The sequence below is a fragment of the Hyperolius riggenbachi genome, chromosome 11, assembly GCF_040937935.1.
Source record: "Hyperolius riggenbachi isolate aHypRig1 chromosome 11, aHypRig1.pri, whole genome shotgun sequence".
Lineage (NCBI taxonomy): Eukaryota > Metazoa > Chordata > Amphibia > Anura > Hyperoliidae > Hyperolius > Hyperolius riggenbachi.
In genome coordinates this window covers 156,551,561-156,578,971 of record NC_090656.1, presented here as the reverse complement: position 1 = coordinate 156,578,971, position 27,411 = coordinate 156,551,561, and the positions used below count along the sequence as shown (strand labels likewise).

The 27,411-nt window shown below is 46.2% G+C and overlaps 1 protein-coding gene across 9 annotated transcripts in view; it reads right to left on the bottom strand.

Annotated features, from left to right (window-relative positions):
• CCDC88B (coiled-coil domain containing 88B) overlaps positions 1-27,411 on the bottom strand; it is a 948,743-nt gene that overhangs the window by 902,828 nt on the left and 18,504 nt on the right. For 4 of the 9 annotated variants that reach the window (XM_068261740.1, XM_068261743.1, XM_068261742.1 and 1 more), the window contains exon 1: positions 16,109-16,221. The exons of 3 other annotated variants lie outside the window; for them this stretch is intronic. In XM_068261740.1, coding sequence (XP_068117841.1) covers positions 16,109-16,168 — 60 coding nt within the window. In that variant the 5' untranslated portion in view covers positions 16,169-16,221. Of the gene's footprint in view, positions 1-16,108; positions 16,226-27,411 lie in introns of those variants that run through there. 2 more of the 9 variants (XR_011024965.1, XM_068261748.1) reach the window with 2 other exon arrangements.

Here is a 27,411-nt window from a genome sequence, read left to right as displayed (position 1 = left end):
TGTAAGTTAACCGTCTTGATGAGATCGTTAACGGTTGTGGTTAAAAGTTCAACCCGATTGCACAGTGTCTCCATAATTTTGTGGTCTGCGGTTCTGTAACGATCGGTGTAGCAACGCTGATGTCTGATTATATGTGATCTGCAGAATCACCTATAATACAGACGCTATTCCTGATTATGTGGTGTTCTGCAGAATCACCAATAATGCAAGTATAGCTAACAGGGTAATGCAATTGTGTATAGTGCTTGGTGCAACAGTAACTGAACAGAGCTAGGCCTCACCAGAGGAGCTGGTGGGCACTATAATACACAGTAACGGATAGTTTGATAGAACCTCACCAGAGGAGCTGGTGGGTACTATTAGAACACAGTAGCAGACTAGTTTGGCAGAACCTCACCAGAGGAGCTAGTGGGTACTATTAGAACACAGTTACTGACTAGTTTGGCAGAACCTCACCAGAGGAGCTGGTGGGTACTATTAGGACACAGTAACTGACTAGTTTGGCAGAACCTCACCAGAGGAGCTGGTGGGAACTATTAGAACACAGTAACTGACTAATTTGGCAGAACCTCACCAGAGGAGCTGGTGGGTACTTTTAGAACACAGTTACTGACTAGTTTGGCAGAACCTCACCAGAGGAGCTGGTGGGTACTATTAGAAGAATACCTCACCAGCGGCAAGGGCCCACTGGTGAGTAGAGAGGTCAGACAGGCTAAGTTCGGCAACTGAGAGACAGACACAGTACAGAATCAGTAGGCAAGAGAGTAGTAAGTATTCAGGCAGAGTTTCAGCAACGGGATCAGATGGGCAGAGGTACAGAATCAATAAGCAAGAGCAGAGTCAGAGGTTAGCCAGAGTCATACACAGAATATCAAATATACAGTAATACAATAATCCTAGTCTTGTGTGAAATCCCTGGTTTCCTCCCAGATCAAAGCACTAGTCTAAGGTCTGAGCGCTAACACGTATGTATTCGCAACCGCAGACAGGTTGCGAGTGAACAGAGAAGGCTTAAGAAGCAGAGGAGACCTCACAGCCGCGCCCACCACAATTAGCCAATCCAGAGCGGTGTGAGAGTCCCCTCTGACGTCAGCCGACCAGCGGGTCAGCTGACGCGCCTCCTCCCAGCATAAAGGTCCTGTCTACGCGACACAGCAACCCTATGTGACAAGGACAATTCCGTCCTCGGTGTGCTAGACGCCGACGGAACGGAAAACACCCCTGAAGAGGGAACCGAGGTGGCTGCGGAGACACCTGGCGTGCCCGCAGCCACAGATGTTACAGTACAATTCTATCTATCCCACAGAACAAAAAAAAAAACTTGTCATGTCCCCACCATGGACTTCCCCAAAGTGCTTAGCCACATTTGTTATGTTATGCGTCTTCCAGTCCGCCCCCAAGTAGTGCTCCGCTATCCTCTGTCGCAGAGGCCATGTGGTACATACCACATACTGTAGGTTACATGCACCACATGTAATTAGGTATACTACAAGCCTCGTACCACAATTAATAAAATGTTTTATCTTAAAACTACGGCCATTTGAGACAGAGACAGCAACTTTAGACCTACTGTGAATATGGCATTACCTACAGGTGGAAATGCTACATTTATGTGAGCCAATAGTGGATAACCATGTTTTGGTGGCAGACTCGGAACAGAACAAACTTGGGGACAACATCTGTCCCAAGAATAAAGATGGAGGGCGCTTATAGAGGTTGTGCCCCAATGTTTTTCACCCGCTGCTAACCACTGAGTCTGGGTTCCCACTACCCCAAATACTGGAGAAAAAAATATATATAAGAAAAGAAGTTGTGCTGGGGATATTCAGTATGTCACAATAAAAAGAGCTGTAATTGCAGCTGATGCATCAAAAAAGTCCTTGGACAGGGACCCTAAGGTGCAAGTAGGTATTTATCACAGCTCTAGTGAGCATGCACACAATAGAGCCACTAGTAGCCACAATTGTCTCGATTATACCAGCATGCATACAATTAGCATGCATTCAATTAGCATGTGTACAGTAGAGCCACTAGTAGCTACAATTGTCTCAATTAGACCAGCAGTTTGTTATACAAAAATCCAATGACATTAATAATTGAAGAGTTACTCAAAAAGTGTCACAATATGAAAGTTTTTAATTATAAACATCAAATGTCCAGGAATAGTGACCTTAAGAGCAGTATTAAAATCATATGTTCAAAAATAATGTAAAAATTAAGATCCTAAGGTGCAAGCAGGTATTTATAATAGCTCTAGTGAGCATGCATACAACAGAGACACCAGTAGCTACAATTGTCTCACCTAGACCAGCATGTATTCAATTAGCATGCATTCAATTAGTATGCGTACAATAGAGCCACTTGTAGCCACAACTGTCTCAACTAGACCAGCAGTTGGTTATGTCCAGGAATAATGTCCTTTAGGCTGGTTTCACAGTGGGACATTACAGGAGCACGTTAGAGCAGCCTGTAACGCACCCCACCGCACAGCAATGAAAAATCAATGGGCTGTTCACAGTACCCACGTTGCGTTACTTAGTAACGCTGCGCCATAAGACAACGTACTGCATGCAGTACTTGTTAGACTGCTTGCACATGCTCAGTAATTTTGGGGAGGAGCGGAAAGCGGCCAGGCACATGGCTAATTAATATTCACTGCACTCAGTGACGTGCAGTGTGTACTTCCTGGAGCGGCCGCTCTGTGCGGCGATTGGCCGGGTGGGACCACGTGATGCCGCATGCGTCCAAGAGTGCGCATCACGGCATCACGGACGCCAGAGTGAGCTGCACAACGCGGCTCACTCTGACGTCCACATCAGAGAGCACCAGGCGTTGCGTTAGGGGCACGTTATGCGACCATAACGTCCCCTAAAACGCAACGTCTTGGTGTGAAAGTAGCCTAAGAGCAATATTGGGATCATACGATCAAAAGAAGTATAAAAATTTAGATCCTGTATATATGTATGAATCCATTACCTATAAGCGCAATACATTTATACAATCAATCACACATAGACCATCCAGTGTGCATAAAACCGCTATCAAAAAGCACAATAAAAAGTTCACAAAAAAAATTCCAAAAAGTAGATTATTCTGATTTCTGTATGTTCAGCAGGTTAGACCAAAAATAGGATCCAATATGTTCGCCAAAAAACAGGTATCTTAAGCATCCAGTTATTAACAACTTCCTATTAGGTTGTACCATGTATGTAATTATATACTCACGCTCCCTAGGAGTTTGTAGCGATGAGTAGATACGTTTATTTGAGTTAGAGCTCCAGCCGGCAGCTCAATAACTCACTCCCTCCTCCACTCGATCCCAGTACCACTCTGAGGTCCAGCAGTGGTGGTTACTGCTTCCGGGTCAGTGGCAGTTCACATCCGGTGACGTCACCTGCTTCCAGCGCCCAGTTGTAGGTAGGTAACCGCCGCAGTGCGGTTTGTGAAGCTGTGTATAGGTTTATTTAGCGTTGTACTTGTCAGTACCTCTCTAGAACTTCAGCGCAGGAAGATATATCGGGGCTAACGCGTTTCAACGGGCTCGACTGCCTTTACCAAAGCCATTGGATTTGTGAACCACCACCTTGATGACTTTTAGGCTTCTTTCCCACTAAGACGTTGCGTTAGGTGCTACGTTAAGGTCGCATAACGTGCACCTAACGCAACGCATGGTGGTGGTGGCAGAGGACGTTAGCAAAGAGCCGTGTTGAGCGGCACTTTGATGTGTCCATGATGCGTACTATAGTACACATGCGCTGGTGGAGACGACGTGAGCGGAACACTCCGCATCACGTGGTCCCGCCAGTGACGTCAGCACAGTGCAGTGAATATTAATTAGCCATGTGGCTAATCACTGCGCCTGTGCAAGGAGGCTAACACGGCAAAGCCGCTCTAACGCCGTAGCATGCTGCACTTTAGATTGACGTGCAGCGTTACAATGTAACGCAACGTGGGCACTGTGAACAGCCCATTACAGTTACATTGCTGTGCGTTGGGGAGCGTTACAGGCTGCACTAACGTGCGCCTGTAACGTCTCACTGTGAAAGCAGCCTTAAGGTGCATACACACATCAGACTATAGTCTTTGGAAAATGGAAGCTCACAGACCAATCTTACCACCCTTCATGTAGTATGAGAGCCATACCTTCACAGTCTATTCTATGGAGCTGAACTCCCCATCAGATAGAAATCTTTGCAAGATGCTGCACACAAACATGCTGTACACACTCAAAAGATCTGTAGCTGCAAAAGATCTGTTCCTGCCAAAAATCCATTCCTGCAAATTGCAATGATAGTCTATGAGATCTGCAGATCATCATACACACATGATTTAACTGACATTCTTCTGCAGATCAGATCCACCAGGATGGATTTTCAGATCTGCGGATGATTGCTTGATCTGCAGATGAATGTCAGTTAAATCATGTGTGTATGATGATCTGCAGATCTCATAGACTATCATTGCAATTTGCAGGAATGGATTTTTGGCAGGAACAGATCTTTTGCAGATACTGATCTTTTGTGTCTGTACAGCATCTGTGTGTGCAGCATCTTGCAATGATTTTTTTCTGATGTGGAGTTCAGCTCCATAGAATAGACTGTGTAGAGTATGGCTCTCATACTACATGAAGGGTGGTAAGATTGGTCTGTGATCTTTCATTTTCCAAAGACTATAGTCTGATGTGTGTATGAGCTTTTACACTCCATAAGTTCCTTCTTATTCCCCTATCCATTCTCCTTGGTCTTAAAGGGGACTGTTCGTGTCTGCATTATACTACACCATTTGCAAAAAAATTGTATGGTTATTTTCCTTTTCTTCATAATATTGCAATAAAAGATAAAAATTGACAAGTGAATATTAATTAGTGGCTTGCTTGATTGCACACAAAGGAAATCCCGCTGCACCAATGTGTAAGGTGAAAAATTGAAAAAAATCTTTATTCCAAATCCAGCATCTCAGCATACAGATAAAAGGCTCACGCGTATCGGAGCAAGAATGGCTCGCTTGATTGTTGATAGTTGAATCTGATGGGAGAGGTAAAAATAAAAAATTTAAAATAAAAGTGCAAAAGGTTCAAAAAATGTTTTCATAAAATGCAAAAAAACTTTTTGGCAAAAAATGTCTTTGCGAGAAATTTTAAAATGGGGTTTCTCACTTACTAGCTCAAAATGAGAAACAATAGATATAAAAATGAAAACAATAGGAGCACCTGGCGCTCAAAAACAATGATTGCTAATGTAGCCAACGATCATTGTGATCTGTAAAATCAGTCCAGGAATGCTGTCTAATGCTGGATACACACGTTGAGATTTCCCGTTCGATTCCCGGGATCGAACGGATCAAATCGATTATTTCCAACATGCTCGATTCGGATTTCGATAGTTTCTGCCGTCGATTTGGCATACTTAACATGCAAATCGATGGCAGAAACGATCGAAATCCGAATCGAGCATGTTGGAAATAATCGATTCGATCCGTTCGATCCTGGGAATCGAACTGGAAATCTCAATGTGTGTATCCAGCATAATACAAAGGCATATGGACTAGCCGTATAGCTGAATCAGTGTTCTGGAAAAAAATTTATGTAAATTAGCACCTCTAGGGGGTATATGCAATACCTCCCTACATGTATGTGCTGTCCTCCGTGCTGTGGGATGAATGGTCCAGGGTCCGCAGTGGTGGAGGAGCTCCATGTGCTCAGGAGATCGCACGGAGACGCCAAAGCCGTCTCTTTCGCTTCCGCCAGTAGTGACGTCACCGCCTGTCATCCGCATGCATTCCAGGACTCTGCTGGCTGTTTCCTGGTTACGGGGAGACAGAGGGGACAAACCACAATAGAGCAGACTGCGCCCAAGGTTGACAGAACCCACATAAAGTCGCACTTACGGACAAATTCTTGAGTTTATTGCATATCTAAAAACATATTCCCGATCCGGATTTCGGCCATTTGCCTTCGTCACAGGATTACATAATACATATTGCACAAGGTATATATAGGGTATACAACTCCTCTCACTTCCCATGCAATTAGCAGCCAGCATTACAGGAAGCGCGGAGGGACAAACAACAATTCAGTATAACATTATTGCATAGCTCTGCAACACAATACAACCAATAAATATGTATAAAACAATCATAAAATCATACATATGAATCTATTACAAGAATAAATATGCAAATTCACAGTGTTGTGACCAATATAAAAATACAAAAATGAATAATAATTATAAGAATACAAAATTATGCAAATCAATGACCAGTGTCATTCATCTTTTATGAAGCAATTGAGGTCTATATGGGCATTTAAACCCCCCGGTCTTAATGTGTCGAGTTGGTAAATCCACCTTGTCCAACTGGGACAAGGTTTTAATGGTACTACCATCCCTCCAATGCGGTTTTATACTATCTATAGCAAAACATCTGATACCATCTGGTGATTGCTCATGACACTGAGCAAAATGTTCTGGAATACTATGCTTTTTGTCTTCAGGATTTTGAATATTATAAATATGTTCAGAAAAACGTTTCTTTGCAAATTTTTGTAGTATAATGCAGACACGAACAGTCCCCTTTAAGACACAGGAGAATGGATAGGGGAATAAGAAGGGACTTATGGAGTATAAAAGTCATCAAGGTGGTGGTTCACAAATCCAATGGCTTTGATAAAGGCGGCCAAGCCCGTTGAAACGCGTTAGCCCCGATATATCTCCCCTGCGCTGAAGTTCTAGAGAGGTACTGACAAGTGGATTGCTGGTACAACGCTAAATAAACCTATACACAGCTCCACAAACCGCACACGGCGGTTACCTACCTACAACTGGACGCTGGAAGCAGGTGACGTCACCAGATGTGAACCGCCATTGACCCGGAAGCAGTAACCACCGCTGCTGGACCTCAGAGCGGTACTGGGATCGAGTGGAGGACGGAGTGAGTTATTGAACTGCCGGCCAGAGCTCTAACTCAAATAAACTTATCTACTCATCGCTACAAACTCCTAGGGAGCGTGAGTATATAATTACATACATGGTACAACCTAATAGGAAGTCGTTAATAACTGGATGCTTAAGATACCTGTTTTTTGGCGAACATATTGGATCCTATTTTTGGTCTCACCTGCTGAACATGCAGAATTAAGAATAATCTACGTTTTGGAATTTTTTTTTTTTTTTTAAACTTTTTATTGTGCTTTTTGATATCGGTTTTATGCACACTGGATGGCCTATGTGTGATTGATTGTATGAATGTATTGAGCTTATGGGTAATGGATCCATACATATATACAGGATCTCAATGTTTATACTTCTTTTAAACGTATGATCCCAATATTGCTCTTAAGGACACTATTCCTGGACATTTGATGTTTATAATTAAAAGTTTGCATATTGTGATACTTTTGGAGTAACTCTTCAATTATTAAGGTGTAAGTGGATTTATGTATAACCAACTGCTGGTCTAATTGAGACAGTTGTAGCTACAAGTGGCTCTATTGTACGCATACTAATTGAATGCATGCTAATTGTATGCATGCTGGTCTAGGTGAGACAATTGTAGCTACTGGTGTCTCTGTTGTATGCATGCTCACTAGAGCTATTATAAATACCTGCTTGCACCTTAGGATCTTAATTTTTACATTATTTTTGAACATATGATTTTAATACTGCTCTTAAGGTCACTATTCCTGGACATTTGATGTTTATAATTAAAAACTTTCATATTGTGACACTTTTTGAGTAACTCTTCAATTATTAATGTGTCATTGGATTTTTGTATAACAAACTGCTGGTCTAATTGAGACAATTGTAGCTACTAGTGGCTCTACTGTACACATGTTAATTGAATGCATGCTAATTGTATGCATGCTGGTATAATCAAGACAATTGTGGCTACTAGTGGCTCTATTGTGTGCATGCTCACTAGAGCTGTGATAAATACCTACTTGCACCTTAGGGTCCCTGTCCAAGAACTTTTTTGATGCATCAGCTGCAATTACAGCTCTTTTTATTGTGACATACTAAATATCCCCAGCGTAACCTCTTTTCTTATATAAACATCTTTCCCAAAGTCGGGGCCCATCTGCTTACGAACCTCACTCCATCCTTCAACACCTTAGCGAGGCCATCATCTGCCTGCAAGACAGGGAAATATTTGGTGATGATATTGGTAACCTGTTTGTAGTTAGATGAATAAGAAGTGACAAAGGTGGGTCTGTATGGTTCAGGAGGGTGTATAATAGGTGGATTGACTAGGTCTGTCCTAGATTTCCTGGCCGCTCTGTCGAATGTTTTGTACTTCATTATAGGTAGTGAGCTATAGGTGCTGCATATAGGTAGCCAGGTATAGAGATGGCTCGAACCTCCCGATTTTAGGTTCGCGAACCTCGAACGCGATCTTCTGCAAAAGTTCACGAACCTGCGAACTTCACGAACCGCAATAGACTTCAATGAGGAGGCGAACTTTGAAAACTAAAAACATTTATGCTGGCCACATAAGTGATGGAAAAGATGTTTCAGGGGTCTAACACCTGGAGGGGTGCATGGCGGAGTGGGATACACGCTTAAAAGTCCCGGGGAAAAATCTGGATTTGACGCACAGCAGCATTTTAAGGGCAGAATTCACAGTGCAATGCTAAATTGGAGGCATAAAGTGCTTTAAAACATCTTGCATGTGTATACATCAATCAGGTAGTGTAATTAGTGTACTGCTTCACACTGACAGACCAAACTCACTGTGTAACGCACCGCAAACAGCTGTTTGTGTAGTGATGGCCTTGCTGGACTGGTGCGCACCATGGCGAGAGTGCAGGCCATGGCGGTTTTCAAGCCCATATGGTCGCTGGGCTGTGGTAGCTCGATAGACCTACAGTGTATAGGTACTGAGGTACTGTGAACAGGTATGCAGTGACTGGTATATATAACACTGCGTGCTGTTGTCACGCAGGTGCACTAAACATGAACAGTTATGCAGTGACTGGCATTACAAATATGCAGCTGTTCCACACAGGTGCAGTGAAAAGACAGGCCAAGGGCCAGCTGCGACTGACAGGGATGTATATGCAAGTGTCAGTGGGCCACACAAAAAAACACATCAAAAGAACATTAGCTCTCAAAAGAACTGTTTTGGGGTGCTTCTTAGCAATAAGTATCAGCAAGGAGCAAGCTAACAAGCCTAACAACAGCCCAACTAAGCTTTCCCTAATCTGTGCAGCAACCGCTCTCTCTTCTCTCACTACCTACGCAGCACACAGAGTGAGGAAATGGCCGACGCTGCTGCTTGTAACCTTGTTCTCTCCCTGCACTCTTCCTGTTGCCACATCCTGTACCATGGTTACTTCCGGCAACACCTCTGATGTCATTAGAGGCACCACTGGGTAACCATGGAAACAGGACGCCAGCAGCGGCAACAGGATGAGAGAGAGAGCGGCCCGGTGACAGAAGGAGAGCGCGGCGAGAGGAGTCCGCGCAGGAGCGAGGTTGCGTAAGTTTCACTGGGGACCCTGGGGGCCGCACAGAGCAGGTCGGCAGCCGCCAGCAGCAGAGCGAGGCCCCCCGCCACAGTGAGGCCCAAAAACGGGCAGTGAGGCCCAAAGCAGGGGCTTGCCTTGCTTGTACACTGGCAGCGCCCCTGAGATTCAGCCAGGCACAGGACCTTATTTTAAGCTAGGGCTGCCCTGTGTGGCATGTGGTGCTAGCAGGGCCAGATTTACCATAAGGCACTGTAGGCACGTGCCTACAGGCTCCTGGTGATGGAACGGCGGCTCACTCCCCTTCCCTATGCAGAGTTTTGATGAGAGTGTAAATGAGAGGTTACTCACCCTGCTCTGGGAATTCCACTGATGAAATCTCCCTTCAGTCAGGGGCACCTCTAGCTACCTAATACTGAGGTTTCTCTAACTACTCAATACTTGGGGGCACCTCTAGCTACTTAATACCAAGGGTACCTCTGGCTACCTAATGCTAAGGAGCACCTGTAGCTACCTATGATGGGCAAGGGAAGTAAGGGAGAAGTGAAAGCTGGGACACCCAGCAAACTTGCAGTGAGGTTTGAAGGGGGTTTGGAGGTTCATGTAGGGTGAAGTCTAGGATGCCAGGACATCTGTGCCTATAGGCTCCTGTGAGGTAAATCCGGGCTTGGGTGCTAGACAGCCAATCAGCTGCCTGCCACCAGTAAGATGAAGGAACGGATCCCTGCACTGATTGGAGGGCCCTAACCTTCGTGGGGTGAGGTGGTAAGGGTCCATGGACACTATGGGAGCACTAAATTTATGCCGTCAAATGACGTCGCCATCGACCTGAGGTGAATGCAAACAAATAAATATATATTTGTATTGAATATAGCAATGACCTAAATTCGAAGTGCAAGTTGGGTTGTTCTGTTTATCCTTCCTTTCTTGTTAAAGTGGATCCGAGATAAACTTTTACTCATTGCATAATTGTGTTCCTTTCATATAGTTTAAAGGGCATTGCTCAAGCCAAATACTTTTTTTTTTGTTTTAATACTTTAATTCCCTATAACCTAAACAAGCCTCTCCCACAGTTTCTCCAGAGAGCCTTGGCACTCTCAGCCTTAGTAGCAAGGGCTTATGGCAGCTCAATCTGGACAGGAGGAGGAGGTTACTAGCCAGAGATTTCAGAGGCAGAGGGGATAAGGGAGTAGGAGAGGGGGAGTGAAGTTTTCACAGGCTGAGGGCTGGAGATACAAATCAGCTTGCCTGTGTGTAATGTAACAAAAAGAACATGGCTGCCCTCATTGTATCACAGGAATAAATAATCATAAACAGCTGAAGCTGCAGCTGAGTAAACTATCTAAACTTTAGATAAGATATATAGACAAGTTACTTGCTATAGTTAGTTTTTCATCTAGAATCCGCTTTAAAGTATAGCGTGGTGTTTAGAAATTGCCTTTTTAGGGTCTTTAGGGATACAGAAGATCTACATAATGGTGGGACTGATGGAACTAGAAGCACAGTTCACAAGTGCGTAAATAGCAAATGTTTTCATCATAAAATTAAAAATGTACACAATAACTATAATGCACAGCAACCTCCCTAGCCCTTCTTGTGTATTTACTGTACATCAATGCTAATATATTGAGAATTAAACAGTTGTTATATTTCCTTTTAACAGCTAAGCTCCCATCAGAATTGTTTTGTAAGCCGCTTTCAGCAGAATAATACCTCTGCTAACCGCTTACACACTTACCCATCTATGTTTTAAAATAACCAAGTCTATAATGTATAGTATTTAAGAAATGGTACACTACATGACAAACTACTGTAATTGCATTACACAAAGGTGAAGCTGCTGTCTTATTTAGATATCACTAAGAACTAGTTATAGCAAAACACCTAGAGAAATGCAAACTCACAGTACACTGGCCTAATTTCAGCAGTCTTCCCTAATTTCCTGTCCATTAGCAGAAAGAGAGGAAGTGGTCAGTTTGAGAGGCAACAAGAATAAAGGAAATGGCACGTGTTATTGCGACATTTTCTTGCATTTAAAAGTTATTTTTGTTATTAACTACTATAGAAAATGCACCGTTAGCTGATGGAATACATACATTTAACATATTCTTAGAAACATATTACATGGTGCAGATGATTGAGTGGGCTGATAAGTTCATGTACGATTTGTACACCATACAGATGGGACTTTTGTGACAAAGTAAGACACTATTAGATGAAAATTTACACTTAGGCCCCTGTCACATGTGCAACTGTCAGGTGGTGAATTCACCCCATCAGCTGCTCTCCTGCACCATCCGGGCACTAGCTAGCACCTGGCACCTGTGCTGTATAGGCAGTCGAAGCAGCCCCCACCCCCACCTGGAGTCACATTTAAGCTTGGCCACAGCCATGCTCAAACACGACATATTGCAGTTCTCTGCCACTGGGTGACACCACCACATGTCAGCACATAACATGGGTGGTGTTACTAGTACTGCTGCAATTCATCTGCATTTAAATTGTATTCGAATTGCAGTGACGGGCATCAGACAGAGGACTGAACTACTCGGCAAGCATGCAGTTCAGCCTTCCGTCTGAAAGAGGCCTTAAAGAGAAACTCCGACCAAGAATTGAATTGAACTTTATCCCAATCAGTAGCTGATACCCCCTTTTACATGAGAAATCTATTCCTTTTCACAAACAGACCATCAGGGGGCGCTGTATGACTGATATTGTGGCGAAACCCCTCCCACAAGAAACTCTGAGGACCGTGGTACTCCTGGCAGTTTCCTGTCTGTGAACCTTGTTGCATTGTGGGAAATAGCTGTTTACAGCTGTTTCCAACTGCCAAAAAAGCATGCAGCAGCTACATCACCTGCCAATAGTAAAAATGTCACCATACAATAAATGTCAGAATGTAAATCAGGGATTTAAAAGATTTTACAATGGGCAAACACAGACTAAGTCATTTATACATAATTATTGTAAAAAAAATGAAGCACTTTTTTATTACATTATTTTACTGGAGTTCCTCCTTAAAGGGAAGATCCAAGGTAAAAAAAAAAAGTTCTATTTACCCACGGCTTCCTCCAGCACCTGGCAGCAGATATGTCCCTCGCTGCAGCTCCGCTCCCAGCCAGTGGCACGGGGTCCCATCTGTTGGAGATGGCATATTATGCGCCTGTGAGTGCGCGCAGCCGGGCCACTTGTGATCATGCTTATGTGGTCTGGAGCGTTCTGTGCAGGCGCTGTACTTCTGCACCTGCACAGAACGCTCCAAAGCACGTGAACGCAAAGCCGAGCGGCACGGCCAAGCACTCGTGCTGTTGCAGAAGATGCCGACCTGGCGAGGTCAGCATCTCCAACACCCTCTGTTGGACCCCAAGCCACCAGCTGGGAGCAGAGCTGCGGCGAGGGACATATTGGCTGCCAGGGGCTGGAGCAAGCCCCAGGTAAGTAGAGTTTTTTTTTTTGTTACCTCAGATCTTCTTAAGGAAGCAACCCTCATATACAAAGCACAGCACTACACTGCACTGTATATAAGGGCTGCTTTCTTGTAACAAAGTCCTGCTCATTTAACCTTAGCCTGCTCCTTTTAAAGAGTTGTGCAAATACATAAGAGGAATAATTTGCTCCACTCCACTCAAATCCGAATTTCCCCATAAGGATTTATGGTATCCCAGATGATTAGTTCCACAATCCAAAAACATTTATAAAATATTTAATACAAAGTATTGTACTGCGTAAAGTATAAATATATAAATAAAAAAACACTTTCACTATATCTGAGTCATTGCTATTTGTTGGCTTACCCAACGTGTCTGTGTGTGTCCGTGCTTGCGTACGTACGTGCGCATGTGTGTGTATGACAGTTGCTATTTGCCTACCTTTGAGGATTTCAAGGAAATTTAACACTGTACAGTCCCCCTCCTTGCAATTAAAAATTAAAGGACCACTATCGCAAAATTTCGAAAAAATAAAACTAAAAAAGATTTATACTGGAAATAATGCTAGTAGAAGGGATAGTGAAGGGTTAAGGATTAGATAAAAAATAAATCACCCTGCTGTTTACACATTCACAGCAGAGTGAATGTGACCATGGGCGTCCACACATATGGCAAATTCGGGCGTCTGCCCAACCCTGGCTGCCCGCTGCCCCCCCTGGCCGCGTGCCCGTGCGGCCAGCAGGAGGGTAGCAGCGCAGAGAAGAGGGAAAGCTATGGGCACAGTGGGGAAGGGAGGACGTCTCCCCCCCCCTTCCCTCACCTTAGGGGGCTCTACCTCCCTCGCTCTCCCCTCGAACGAAGTTTTGTACAGCGGCTGGGCAGCGGGCGGAACTCGCCTCCGTCTTGCTCCAAGCGCCGGAAGTTCTGGTGCCGCTGGTCTGGACCAGACCAGACTAGCGGCAAATCCATCCGGCGCCTGAACGAGACGGAGGTAAGTTCCGCCCGCTGCCCAGCCGCTGCACAACACTTCATTCTGGAGGGGAGAGCGAGGGAGGGAGAGCCCCCTAAGGTGAGGGAAGGGGGGGAGACATTCGCCCTTCCCCACTGTGCCCATACCTCTCCCTCTTCTCTGCGCTGCTCCCCTCCTGCTAGGGGCACACCTGGCTAATTATTCTGGGGACATATACCCCTCTCCTGCCTACATATACTGGGCACATGTACCCCTGGCTACATTTACTGGGCAAATATACCCCTGGCTACATATACTGGGCACATATACCGCTGGCTACATATACTGGGCACATATACCTCTGGCTTCATATACTGGGCACATATACCCCTGGCTACATATACTGGGCACATATACCGCTGGCTACATATACTGGGCACATTTACCCCTGCCTACATGTACTGGGCACATATACCCCTGCCTACATATCCTGGGCACATATACCCCTGCCTACATATCCTGGGCACATATACCCCTGGCTACATATACTGGGCACATATACCCCTGGCTACATATACTGGGCACATATACCCCCGCCTAAATATACTGGGCACATATACCCCCGACTACATATACTGGGCACATGTACACCTGCCTACATATACTGGGCACATATACCCCTGGCTACATATACTGGGCACATATACCCCTAGCTACATATACTGGGCACATATACCCCTGGCTACATATACTGGGCACATATACCCCTGACTACATATACTGGGGTCATTTATACCCCTGGCTACATATACTGGGCACATATACCCCTGCCTACATATACTGGGCACATGTACCTCTGCCTACATATACCTCTGGCTACATGTACTGGGCACATGTACCCCTGCCTACATATACCCCTGGCTACCTGTTCTGGGGACATCTCTACCCCTGGCTACCTGTTCTGGGAACATCTATACCGCTGGCCACCTATTCTGGGGACACCTATAGACCTGGGGCTACCTATTTTTGGTTAACCACTGCTGTCAGATTGAGTGTATTTTGGGGAACTGCTGCCAGGTGAGAGGTGTCTACCATATTAAGGGGGCATTCTGCCTATTTATGTGAAATGCTGTCTATTTATGTGCCTTATGACTGCTGAATTTGTCTTGTTGAGGGCCTCATGGTTACTGAATTTGTCTTGTTGGGGGCCTCATGATTTGTTGGGGGCCTCAAGATCGCTGAATTTGTCTTGTTGGGGGCCTCATGATTGCTGAGTTGGTCATGTTGGGGACCTCATGATTGCTGAATTTGTCTTGATGGGGGTCACATGATTGCTAACTGCGAGACTACGGAAAAAGCTGAATCATCATCATATGAGACAATAGCATTAAACCTACTTTTTCAGCTTTTCAAAACCGAAAATGAAACTGGGAGGTTCTAAAAAAATGAACACATTTTTCTGGAGTCGGATGGATGAAATTGTTTGTCTTCACAGTTTATTTTCAACTTGGATTTTCCATAATGTTCATGTATGAGTTAAAATGTTTGTATTTAGTTTAAATTGCTGTTGGCACTTTGTGATAGTAAAGTGACTTTTGGGTTGCAGTTTGGGCACTTGACCTTCAAAAGGTTCACCACCACTGTCCTAATCTAATGTCCCACCATTGCTAAGTTCATGTAAACTTGTCTCCACCCACGACCACACCCACATTGTGGTTCATGACCACACCCATTTTTCGGCATGACGTAGCCCCATACGCGCGCCACACAACTCCACCCCAAAATTTTGGCTGCGTGCGCCGCCCCACTTCTTCCTCCCCCCTTTTTGCCCCCCTCCCTGGAAAATTTTCTGCGGACGCCCATGAATGTGACAGCTCTTCCGAAGAAGAACAGGTCCTATATGCCTGACTAACATCACAGGAGGAGACAGTTTTACTGCTTGAAAAGCCATTAGCAGCCCGCAGTACAGTCTAATAATCTTAGCCAGCAGATAGGAGCTGTCTGTCCAAAGAGCTGTCACATTTATGCTGCCATGAATGTGTAAACAGGGTGATTTTTTTTAAACTAATTCTTAACCTTTCACTATCCCTTCTACTAGCTTCTACTACAATTCTTTCCAGAATAAATCTTTTTTAGTTTCATTTTTTAGAAATTTCGTGATAGTGGTCCTTTAAGTACAATCCTGCAGCGTCAAAGGGAGAAGAACTATCAGCTGAGTTGTAATGACCGCACATAACTTATATATGAAATAAAGTAAAGGATATTAGTTACCCATGTTACGAGTGCTCCGTCCATCAGTTCTTCAACAGTTCCCCAGCTGCAGTTATTCATAATTACCAGAGCTGGTCTTTACCTCTTGTCCTACTTTTAAACAATCTAGCATCTCAATACAGTTCATACCATCTAGCATTTACAACTGCTGCTGACTCCTATCCCGCTGTGCTCTCTTAACTTCTATAATGTCTCTGTGTGTGGTTTTAGCTCATACATCAGTTCCTCTCTTGTAACCTCCCTTTTTTTCTTTTTCTTACCACACAGGCAATGTGATACAGGAAGCCTCCCACTGTGCAGTCTCTGACACTCAAATTTCATCCACACATAATTCCAAAAAAAAAAAAAAAAAAAAGCTACATAGGTATTCATGCATGATATATGTTGTACTAGTCAACAATATACTGTAGTCTGATGTCAGCTAACAATGTTTGAACATGTCTTATCTTAGTTGCAAAGGTTATCAGCAGTGAAAAATGTATTCAAAATAATGTATTTATATTTGGAACTAGAAAATGTGTGCACATTGAGGCACATTGTAAAGGTGCATACACCTGCACAATTACTGTTGTCCACAGAGTTTAGGAGTTCTGTACAGATGAATTGATAGCTAGCTTACAGGCTAGTGATGTGCTTTATTGCTATGGAGGGGCCAGGAGGGACAACCATGTGGGGCGCCTTAACCGACAGGCGGTACAGGCAGCGGATTGGAGCGGCATCAAAGGGGGTAGGCGCTGCCGTTATGGGAGACTGCGGCTAACCACCGCTACTACTATCAGCTGCGCTGCCTTCTCCTGTCCTGTCTTATCCAGGATCGTGGTTTGTTTACACCACGTGCTGCCGCCTCTATGCCCGCCCCCCTCGCCCAGCCAATAGACATGGAAAGCAGTTTGCTTCACTGCATTTCCTGTCACTAGCTCCCACCCACTCCACCTCCTCCTCGTTGACCTCATCGCCTGGCCTGCCCCTCTCCACGGTTTGTTTTCTGCCTGACTGTCTCACACCTGCTGTGTAAACCTTGCACTGCAAGCCATGCACAACTCTGCTAGAAATAAATGAGCACGCAATATGTCTGCAGCCGCACAGGGAATATGCGAGCGTGGAATCAGGAAGTGCTGTGCGGGGTGTATATGTGCAGCATTACCGGCGCCGCCTTTAACTCCGCCCCCCGCCTGAAGGCAGCGTGACTAGCCGGCGCCAGATGCCTTTAGAGGAGACGATCGACCGAAGCACTGACTGTGCCCCCTCTTGGCCCTGCGGGTGTGTGCGTGCATTCCCCCCTCTCAGGGGCGCCTTAACCGACAGGCGGTACAGGCAGCGGATTGGAGCGGCATCAAAGGGGGTAGGCGCTGCCGTTATGGGAGACTGCGGCTAACCACCGCTACTACTATCAGCTGCGCTGCCTTCTCCTGTCCTGTCTTATCCAGGATCGTGGTTTGTTTACACCACGTGCTGCCGCCTCTATGCCCGCCCCCCTCGCCCAGCCAATAGACATGGAAAGCAGTTTGCTTCACTGCATTTCCTGTCACTAGCTCCCACCCACTCCACCTCCTCCTCGTTGACCTCATCGCCTGGCCTGCCCCTCTCCACGGTTTGTTTTCTGCCTGACTGTCTCACACCTGCTGTGTAAACCTTGCACTGCAAGCCATGCACAACTCTGCTAGAAATAAATGAGCACGCAATATGTCTGCAGCCGCACAGGGAATATGCGAGCGTGGAATCAGGAAGTGCTGTGCGGGGTGTATATGTGCAGCATTACCGGCGCCGCCTTTAACTCCGCCCCCCCGCCTGAAGGCAGCGTGACTAGCCGGCGCCAGATGCCTTTAGAGGAGACGATCGACCGAAGCACTGACTGTGCCCCCTCTTGGCCCTGCGGGTGTGTGCGTGCATTCCCCCCTCTCCCCCGGCCCCCCAAACAAGTGGCTGCAACTTGAGTGCAGGCAGCCTAAGGTAAGCCCGCCGGCCTCTGCATCCTAGGCAAAAAATAAATGTATTCAAAAAAGTGGACCTGAACTCTTGCACGGGTCAGAAGGAAAAAACAGAGAAATGCATCCTGTTATATATATATATATATCCTGTTTAATTTCCCCTCATTTGTTTCTAATTGCACCTGACTGCCATGGCGGTCGCAGATAAGCTCTTTTGAAAGCACAGGATGTCAACAATTTGTTTCTGCTTCCATGACTCAGGAAGTTGAAACTGTGCAGATTTATTTTTAGATTTGTATCACCTGTAATTTTTGTGTAAAGTGTACGAGAGACGAGAAGCATTTTTGGTACAATACTTACCTGAGGCTTCCTTAAGCAGCTTTAGGGCTGCTCATCCCTTGCCATCTCCCTGGGTGATTCCTGCCACCCACAATTTTCTGGCCGAGTCGTACTCCGTTAGGCGAGCTATCTGCGTTTGCGCAGTACAAGTACAGGAGCACGCCTGGTGGGGCTGCACATGTGCGATCGAGCGTGACTCGACCATGTTTTCTGGGACAACTGCAGGCGACAGGAGTCACCCAGGGAGACTGAGGGACGAGCAGCCCTAACGGGGCTTAAGAAAGCCCCAGGTAAGTATAGAACCCGAGACTCTTCTCATCTCAGGTTCAATAAAAAAGGTTCTTATGCTGTTGCTTGTCTTTCAGAGAGGACGTTCTGAGTTGAGGTCCGCTTTAAAATGACCCAGAGATCACAAATTACAACTTTTTTTTTACTTACCCGGGGCTTCCTCCAGCCCCATAAGCATGGATGTGTCCCTCGCTGTCCTCCATTTAGCGGTAATCAGCTCCAGTATTCGGCTCAGTGACGTCAGATGGGGTCTTCTGCGCAGGCGCAGAAGGTCCGTGCATTTGCAGAAGACCCCGGCTGACTCAGACTGGAGCCGACTGAGCCAGTTACCGGGGCTGATTACTGCTGAACGGAGGGCAACGGAGGACGGCGAGGGACGCATCCATTCTTAAGAGGCTGGGGGAATCCCCGGGTAAGTAAAAAAAAAAAGTTGAAATTCGTGATCTCTGGGTCATTTTAATGCTGTTATAAACAAACAGCCCCACAATGTCTTATGGTTAGCCTTCATAGTGCAGGGGTCAGTAAACTGTGGGTAGGGGTAAGCTGTGTCTGGGGGCTATGAACTGTCACTGGGGGTGTAATGAGCTGTCACTAGAGGTGGTCTAATGTCCCCAGTCGCTGAGCGGGGCCCCCTGCAGATCAGTGTCGCACTCGTCCTCTGTTATGAGCGTGGCCATGCAGTAGCCAAGCAAGCACGGCCACAATGTCTTGTCAGGGGACATCAGGCTACAAGGGGATCCTAAGGCTTCCCTTCACTCTATGTATTTATTTACGGGGCAGCGCAGGGGTGTAGTGGATAGTGCTCTCGCCATGCAGCACTAGGTTCCTGGTTCGATCATAGCAAGGGCACTATCTACGCAGAGTTTGTACGTTCTCCCTTTGTCTGCGTGGCTTTCCTCCGGGCAGTCTGGTTTTCTCCCACATCCCAAAAACATACAGATAAGTTAATTGACTTTCCCCTAAATTGGCCATAGGCTATGATACATACACTATACTGTACATAGACATATGACTATAGTAGGGATTAGATTGTGCGTCCCTCAAAGGGACAGTTAAGTGACAAGACAATATACTCAGTACAGTAGTGCAGAAGATGTCTGCACTATGTAAATACTAAGTTATAATAATACTAATATATAGCAGTGACGTCGACTGTAGCACTTTACAGAGTACATGGTCACATAACTGACTGTCCTCAGAGGAGCTCACTATCTAATTTTACCATAATCCTAGTCCATTGTCTTACCATATTACTATTATTATTATTATTATTATATAGCACTGACATCTTCTGCAGCACTTTACAGAGTACATGGGCACATCAATGAGTGTTCTCATAGGAGCTCACAATCTAATCCTACCATAGTCATAGTCTAATGTCCTACCATACTATTATTATTTATTTTTATAGCACTGACATCTTCTACAGCACTTTACAGAGTACATAGTCATGTCAATGACTGTCCTCAGAGAAGCTGACAGTCTAGTCCTACCATAGTCATAGCCTAATGTCCCACCGTATTATTATTATGCACTTATATAGCACCGACATCTTCTGCAGCACTTTACAGAGTACATAGTCATGTCACTGACTGTCCTCAGAGGAGTTCACAATCTAATTCCTACCATGGTCATAGTGGAATGTCCTACCAAATTATTTTAGCTGCACTGTACAGTGTGAATAGAGAGGTCATTGACTGTCCTTCCTCAGAGAAGCTTAGAGTCCAATGACGATCATCGTGACAGTGTGATGTTTTCACTCTAGGCTTGTTATGTGAAAAAGCATACGTGTGTCATCTGCATTTGATCTTTGGTGGACATGAAATAGTTTTATGTGGGAAATTATGTCTTGTCTTGTTCTGTGGGGGATGTGCTATGTGCATTTGATGTATGGGGACATATCTGCATTTGATCTGGGGGAACATGTTATATGCATTTGATCTTTGCGGACATATCTGCATTTGATCTATGGGGACATATCTGCATTTGATCTATGGGGACAGTTTATATGCATTTGATCTTTGCGGACATATCTGCATTTGATCTATGGGGACATGTTATGTGCATTTGATTTGTGGGGCATGTGTTATGTGCATTTGATCCGTTGGGGATGTGTTATGTGCATTTGATCCGTTGGGGATGTGTTATGTGCATTTGATCTGTTGGGGATGTGTTATGTGCATTTGATCCGTTGGGGATGTGTTATGTGCATTTGATCTGTTGGGGATGTGTTATGTGCATTTGATCCGTTGGGGATGTGTTATGTGCATTTGATCTGTGGGGGACATGTAATGTGCATTTGATCTGTGGGGGATGTGTTATGTGCATTTGATCTGTTGGGGATGTGTTATGTGCATTTGATCTGTGGGGGATGTGTTATGTGCATTTGATCTATGCTGACATATCTGCATTTGATCCGTGGGGAACATGTTATCTGCATTTAATTTGTAGGGGACATATGCTATTATTATATATCTGAACATGTTCAGAATTGCCCATGTTATCTGCTGTTGTGTGACGTTAGTGCTGCACCATGGGGGGGTTGCCACGACGGTGGGGGGGCGCCACAGGTTTTCTCGCCTGGAGTGACAAAATGGCTAGAGGCACCCCTGGGTGCACAATAGAGTGGAGCAGATAAGGAGGAGAACAATAGGCACAGCCTGTGGTCAGCCAAGACAATCTGGCACAATAGATCTCTGGGCAAACCTATAAGTCTAATCTAGACGGAGAGGTCCGGCGGCTCGATTAGCCCCCGGATCGCCTCTTCCGTATCCCCGCGAGTACCCGCCACGTCCCCGCTCGTCCGCGCGTGCGTCGGATTCGATACCCGCTCATCCCTGTCGGCGCCGCTTATCTTCCGCTCAATTCCCCGCTATTTTCCATTCTCGGGGAATCGAGCGGCGGCGAGATCGGACCTGTCGGATTTTATCAATCGAGCCGCATCAGTGGCTCGATTGATAAGTTACATCGGCACGTGTGTACCTAGCTTTAGGGCTTTTGAACACACGCTAGATACTCAGCAGAGGGGCTGATACCATCCATCTTGGCCAAGAACCATCTGGCATGTGTACGAGATTTAAGTCTTGGAGCATATGTACGTTAGAAAGTGCCACCCTGCTGCTGCTAAAATATTAAGCTGGTTCCCTTATCCCTTTGGAAAGCCAACTGTTGGATATTGTAGAATATGGGTTGTGGGTATAACCCCTTCAGTGCGATCTAGCCAAGTCCCCCTGTGTTTAGGCAGCTCCCGGAATACACCACTGTCAATGCAAATACAGAAAAAAGGGGGTGCGCTCTAAAACACTGTTGCTGGTAAAATAGACAAAAGTCAAGACAGATCTCACCCATTCACGGTGTGGCTGAACGAAGTGTGCAGCCAGGAAGCGCCTGCATCCCTCTTGAGTAGCCGGGGACCAAGCCATCCGAACTCCCGCTGTGGATCATGTAATGGACAACGTTACACAGGAAGTGTCATCACTATGAGCTAGCCGCCATGGAAACCAGAACGCCAACCGCTGCTGGATAATGCAAGCGGGCGTGGTCTGGACGTCACGGCGGTGTGTGAGGAAAGAAACAACCACTGTGGGATTTGCAACTGAAAAAGGCACTGGGCTAAAGTGACTAAAAAATAAAAAAGTTTTATGTAAAAGGGCAGACAACCCGTTTCCCGGAGGTTCATCCTCTACTTTCTCAAGTCAAACATACACTTGCATTAAGACCATATCACCTTTATAGACTCCATGGTCATACATCATAGAGAGGCTGGCCAATGGAAATTGAGTGGGTGGAATGAAAAAAGTCGTAGTTACTCACATACACGGATTTCTACCATATAACTAGGAGTATAAGAGCAATAGAATTACATCTTATGCTCATTCCTCCTCAGCTGACATCATCCATTTTGTTTTTCAGGTACGCTCCCAGCTTCAACTGTCGATTTTCTATCTGATTGCATTATTATATGTCTGCTTATAACATACCATGCCCTGCTATCTGACTATGGGATATTTATGGTTTAAATTTTGTGTCAACCTCTGATCTCTGGTTCCATTCCACTAGTTCCTAGCTTTTGACCTTATCTAGATCTTGGCCTTAATTTAATATACAATTTATTGCCTTGCCAGCTGTTAGGGCTTGCTTGTTTATCCAGTGCTGTATGCTGTGTTTGATCTGTGAGTTACAAATCTGTCCAGCCACTTGCAGAGGCTCCTTTAAATCCAGCCTGCAAGGGTGAGACTCTCATTCAACCTCTCCACCATCTCACCTGCATTCAGTCTGCTAATTAAGATGCTGGCTGCCTGTTTGCATATAGCTAGGATAGGAGGTCAATTTTGACCACTGGTCAGTTTTGAGCATCTGAACCCAAAGTGTAATGAAAATACAACGACCAAGGGCGTAGGGCCCGTGGTCGCGGCGGTCGCCTTGGCGACCGGGCCCGGCTCCTGAGGAGGCGGGGGAGGGGCCCGGGGGGCCCATCTCCGTTTGGAGGGCCATGCGCCCGTTCGCGCTGGTAGGAGGGAGCCGCAGCCGCGGGGAGGGCAGCCCGACCTCTTCCTCCCTTCCTCTCCCCGGGGCCCCCCCTCAGATGCAGAGTAAGCGGCTAACGGAAGCGCTATAGGCAGAACTCACCTCCCTGCGTTCCACTCGCCGCTGATCTCCTCTCTGGCTGGCTCTGCATAGATGTTGTTACACACGCAGCTTCCGGCTAAACAGGAAGCTGCGTGTGTAAGCATCTATGCAGAGCCAGCCAGAGAGGAGATCAGCGGCGATTGGAACCAGGGAAGGAGGTGAGTTCTGCCTATAGCGCTTCCGTTAGCCGCTTACTCTGCATCTGAGGGGGGGCCCCGGGGAGAGGAAGGGAGGGAGAGGTCGGGCTACCCTCCACGCGGCTGCGGCCCCCCCCCCCTCCATTATGGGGACGGGCAGCTACCTAATCTATCCTGGGGGGCAGCTACCTAATCTATCCTGGGGGGCACCTACCTAATCTAACCTATACTGTGGGGCAGCTACCTAATCTATCCTGGGGGCAGCTACCTAATCTATCCTGGGGGGCACCTACCTAACCTAATCCTGGGGGGCATCTACCTAATCTAACCTATACTGGGGGGCACCTACCTAATCTATCCTGGGGGCAGCTACCTAATCTATCCTGGGGGGCACCTACCTAATCTAACCTAATCCTGGGGGGCAGCTACCTAATCTAACCTATACTGGGGGGCACCTACCTAATCTATCCTGGGGGGCAGCTACCTAATCTATTCTGGGGGGCAGCTACCTAATCTAACCTATACTGGGAGGCACCTACCTAATCTATCCTGGGGGGCACCTACCTATTCTAACCTAATCCTGGGGGGCAGCTATCTAATCTATCCTGGGGGGCAGCTACCTAATCTATCCTGGGGGGCAGCTACCTCATCTAACCTATACTGGGGGGCACCTACCTAATCTATCCTGGGGGCAGCTACCTAATCTATCCTGGGGGGCAGCTACCTAATCTAACCTATACTGGGGGGCAGCTACCTAATCTAACCTATACTAGGGGGCACCGACCTAATCTAATTTATACTGAGGGCACCTACCTATCTAACCTATACTGGGGGCACTTACTTATCTAACCTGTATTGGGGGCACCTAGCTAGCCTATACAGGTGGCAACTAAACTGGCTACCTATATTGGAGGCACCTACCTAACTAACCTATACTGGGGGCACCTACCTATCTAACCTACGCTGGGGGCAACTATTCTGGCTACCTATATTAGAGGCACCCACCTAGCTAACCTGTACTGGGGGCACCTATCTATCTAACTTATACCGGCGGCGCCTGCCTATCTCACCTATACCGGGGGCAACTATACTGGCTTACCTATGCCTGACTACCTATACTGGGGGTACCTATAGCTGGCTATAGGGATTTTGATATGTGTGTGCATCCGTCGGGTGTTGTCGGGGGAGGGGGGGGGCTGTTGTTGCCGGGGGGGGGGGGGGGCACGTCCAGATTCCGCATCGGGGCCCAGAGGTTTGTAGCTACGCCACTGACAACGACCAGAATTAAACCAGAATTGAACCAGAAGGGAACAGAAGGAAATGACAGAAAACTCTGATTCTCTGGTTAGTTGCAAAAATGTTTAATCTGGTGTTTACTATCTGCCTGCTCTCCCCAGCCATCCTCAAATTTCTTCACACACTACATCCACCTGCTGTCAGCAATATGCTGTACATTTCACCATCCCTCCTATCCACTCCACAGCTCGCCTCTCATGAGATTTTTTTTATACTTACAGCCTCACCTTCCGTGTCGAACTACATCTAAATATAAGTCTACACCGCAACCTCTGCTCCACTGTCTGCCTACTTCTCCTCCTTGCTGCTTGTGACATTTCACCTAACCCTGGACTGTTTGCACACTGTTTGCAACAAATCAAATTTCCCTCCCTTTTACTGTAACCTTATTAATATTCCACTCCTTCCCCCGACTCACCCTCCTATCTCGGCTGCTCTCTGGAATGCCCGCTTTGTCTGTAACAAGCTGCCCTTCATCCATAATCTTTTCATTTCCAATGCTTTCACATTCTTTGGGATCATTGAAACCTGGCTGACCCCTTCTGACACAGTCTTACCTGCCGCCCTCTCCTACGGAGGTTTCCACTTTACCCACACTCCTAGAAGTGGGAATAAACATGGCGGAGGGGTGGGCATTCTTCTCTCAGACAAATGCTCCTTCGAGCCTCTCACTTCTATTCCTTCTCTCTCCCTGCCATCCTTTGAAGTCCATGCAGTCCAACTATACTCTCCCTCGAACCTCCAGATTGCAGTTATTTACCGCCCTCCAGGCCCTGCTTCTGTTTTCTTAAATCATTTCTCTACCTGGCTTCTCCAGTTCCTGTCCTCTGACATCCCTACCATCATTATGGGTGATTTTAACATTCCTATTGACACCAAGAATGCTGTCTCCAACAAACTTCTATCGCTCACTTCCTCTTATGGCTTGTCTCAGTGGTCCTCTACCCCAACCCACACTGATGGCCATACGCTTGATCTCGTATTCACTCGTCTCTGCTCTGTCACTGACTTTACTAATGATCCACTACCACTCTCTGACCATAACCTACTGAACTTCTCTCTCTCCTCCTCTTTTCCTACCACCCTGGCACAAGCACGCTCACATACTCGCAGAAACTATCGCAATCTAGACATGCAATCTGTCTCTGAATCCCTGGCACCTCACACAATCTTTCACTGACCCAGACTCAGCTGCCATACACTAAAACAGCTCCATTACAAAAGTCATGGATGACTTCGCCCCCCTCGTCAATGTCCGCCCTCACCGTGTCAGTCGCCAACCCTGGATGACCAAAGACACTTAACAGTTAAAAAGATGCTCTAGAGCAGCAGAAAGGCGTTGGAGGAAAAGTAACACAAGTGAGGACTTCATCTCATATAGAATAGCCTTGAACAACTTCAGAAACTCACTCTCTGTGGCAAAACAGTCCTGTTTTTCCTCCCGAATATCGGCCCATTTACACAATCCAAAATGCTTGTTCAGCACCTTCAACTCTGTTCTCCACCCCCCTCCTCCTCCAACTAGCTTATCAGCTGAAGAATTTGCAACATACTTCACTGATAAAATTGACAAAATCAGAAGTGAATTCTCCACACAGCCCTCAAATCCCATATCCACACCTCTCATTGACTGCTCTCTAACTGCCTTCTCTCCACTCTCTGAACATTCTCTCTCCTCTATAATATCCAAAGCTAATCTAACCACTTGTTCTCTGGATCCTATTTCCTCCGATTTCATTCCGCAGCTATTCTCATCTTTCATGCCTGCACTAACATCGCTATTTAACCTGTCCCTCTCCACTGGCATCTTTCCGTCGCTACTCAAAAAGGCTGTTGTTACACCACTACTTAAAAAAACATCTCTAGATCCTACCACACTCACCAACTACCGCCCAGTGTCAGTTCTCCCATTTGCATCCAAACTAATTGAACGCCATATACATGCAGAATTAAGCCATTATTTATCCGCTAACTCCCTACTTGATCAGTTCCAGTCTGGCTTTCACTCCAACCACTCCACGGAAACGGCCCTTACCAAAGTGGCCAATGACCTTTTTACAGCTAAATCCAAAGGCCAATTTTCCATACTCATCCTTCTTGATCTGTCATCAGTATTCGATACGGTCGACCACACCTTACTCTTACAAATACTTTCAAATGTAGGAATAAAGGGCCTCGCTCTCACATGGTTATCTTCCTACCTCTCTGGAAGGTCCTTCACAGTCTCCTACTCAGATCAGATCTTTTCTCCTCATGCTTTGTCTGTCGGGGTTCCTCAAGGCTCTGCTCTTGGTCCCCTCCTCTTTACATGCATGGTCTTGGTGACTTAATCAACTCATTTGGGTTTCAATACCACCTGTATGCAGACGATACACAACTGTACCTCTCGGCCCCAGTCCTTAACTCCCTCCTTAAACGTGCTCCTGACTGCTTGTCTGCTATATCCTCCTTCATGTCCTCTCGCTTCCTAAAACTTAATATGAGTAAAACAGGCGTCTAGTGAAAAATGGCGCCGGCAAAAAAATGGCGCCCCCTTCTGCCCGATATATGTTTAAAGGGACTCCGAGCTCTGAAAAAAATGAAAAGTTGTACTCACCAGGGGCTTTTTCCAGTCCAGTGCTGGTCGGGAGGTCCCACGCCGGCGTCCTGGCTCCTCTCCTTCTCCCCGCTCCGGAATGGCTGGCAG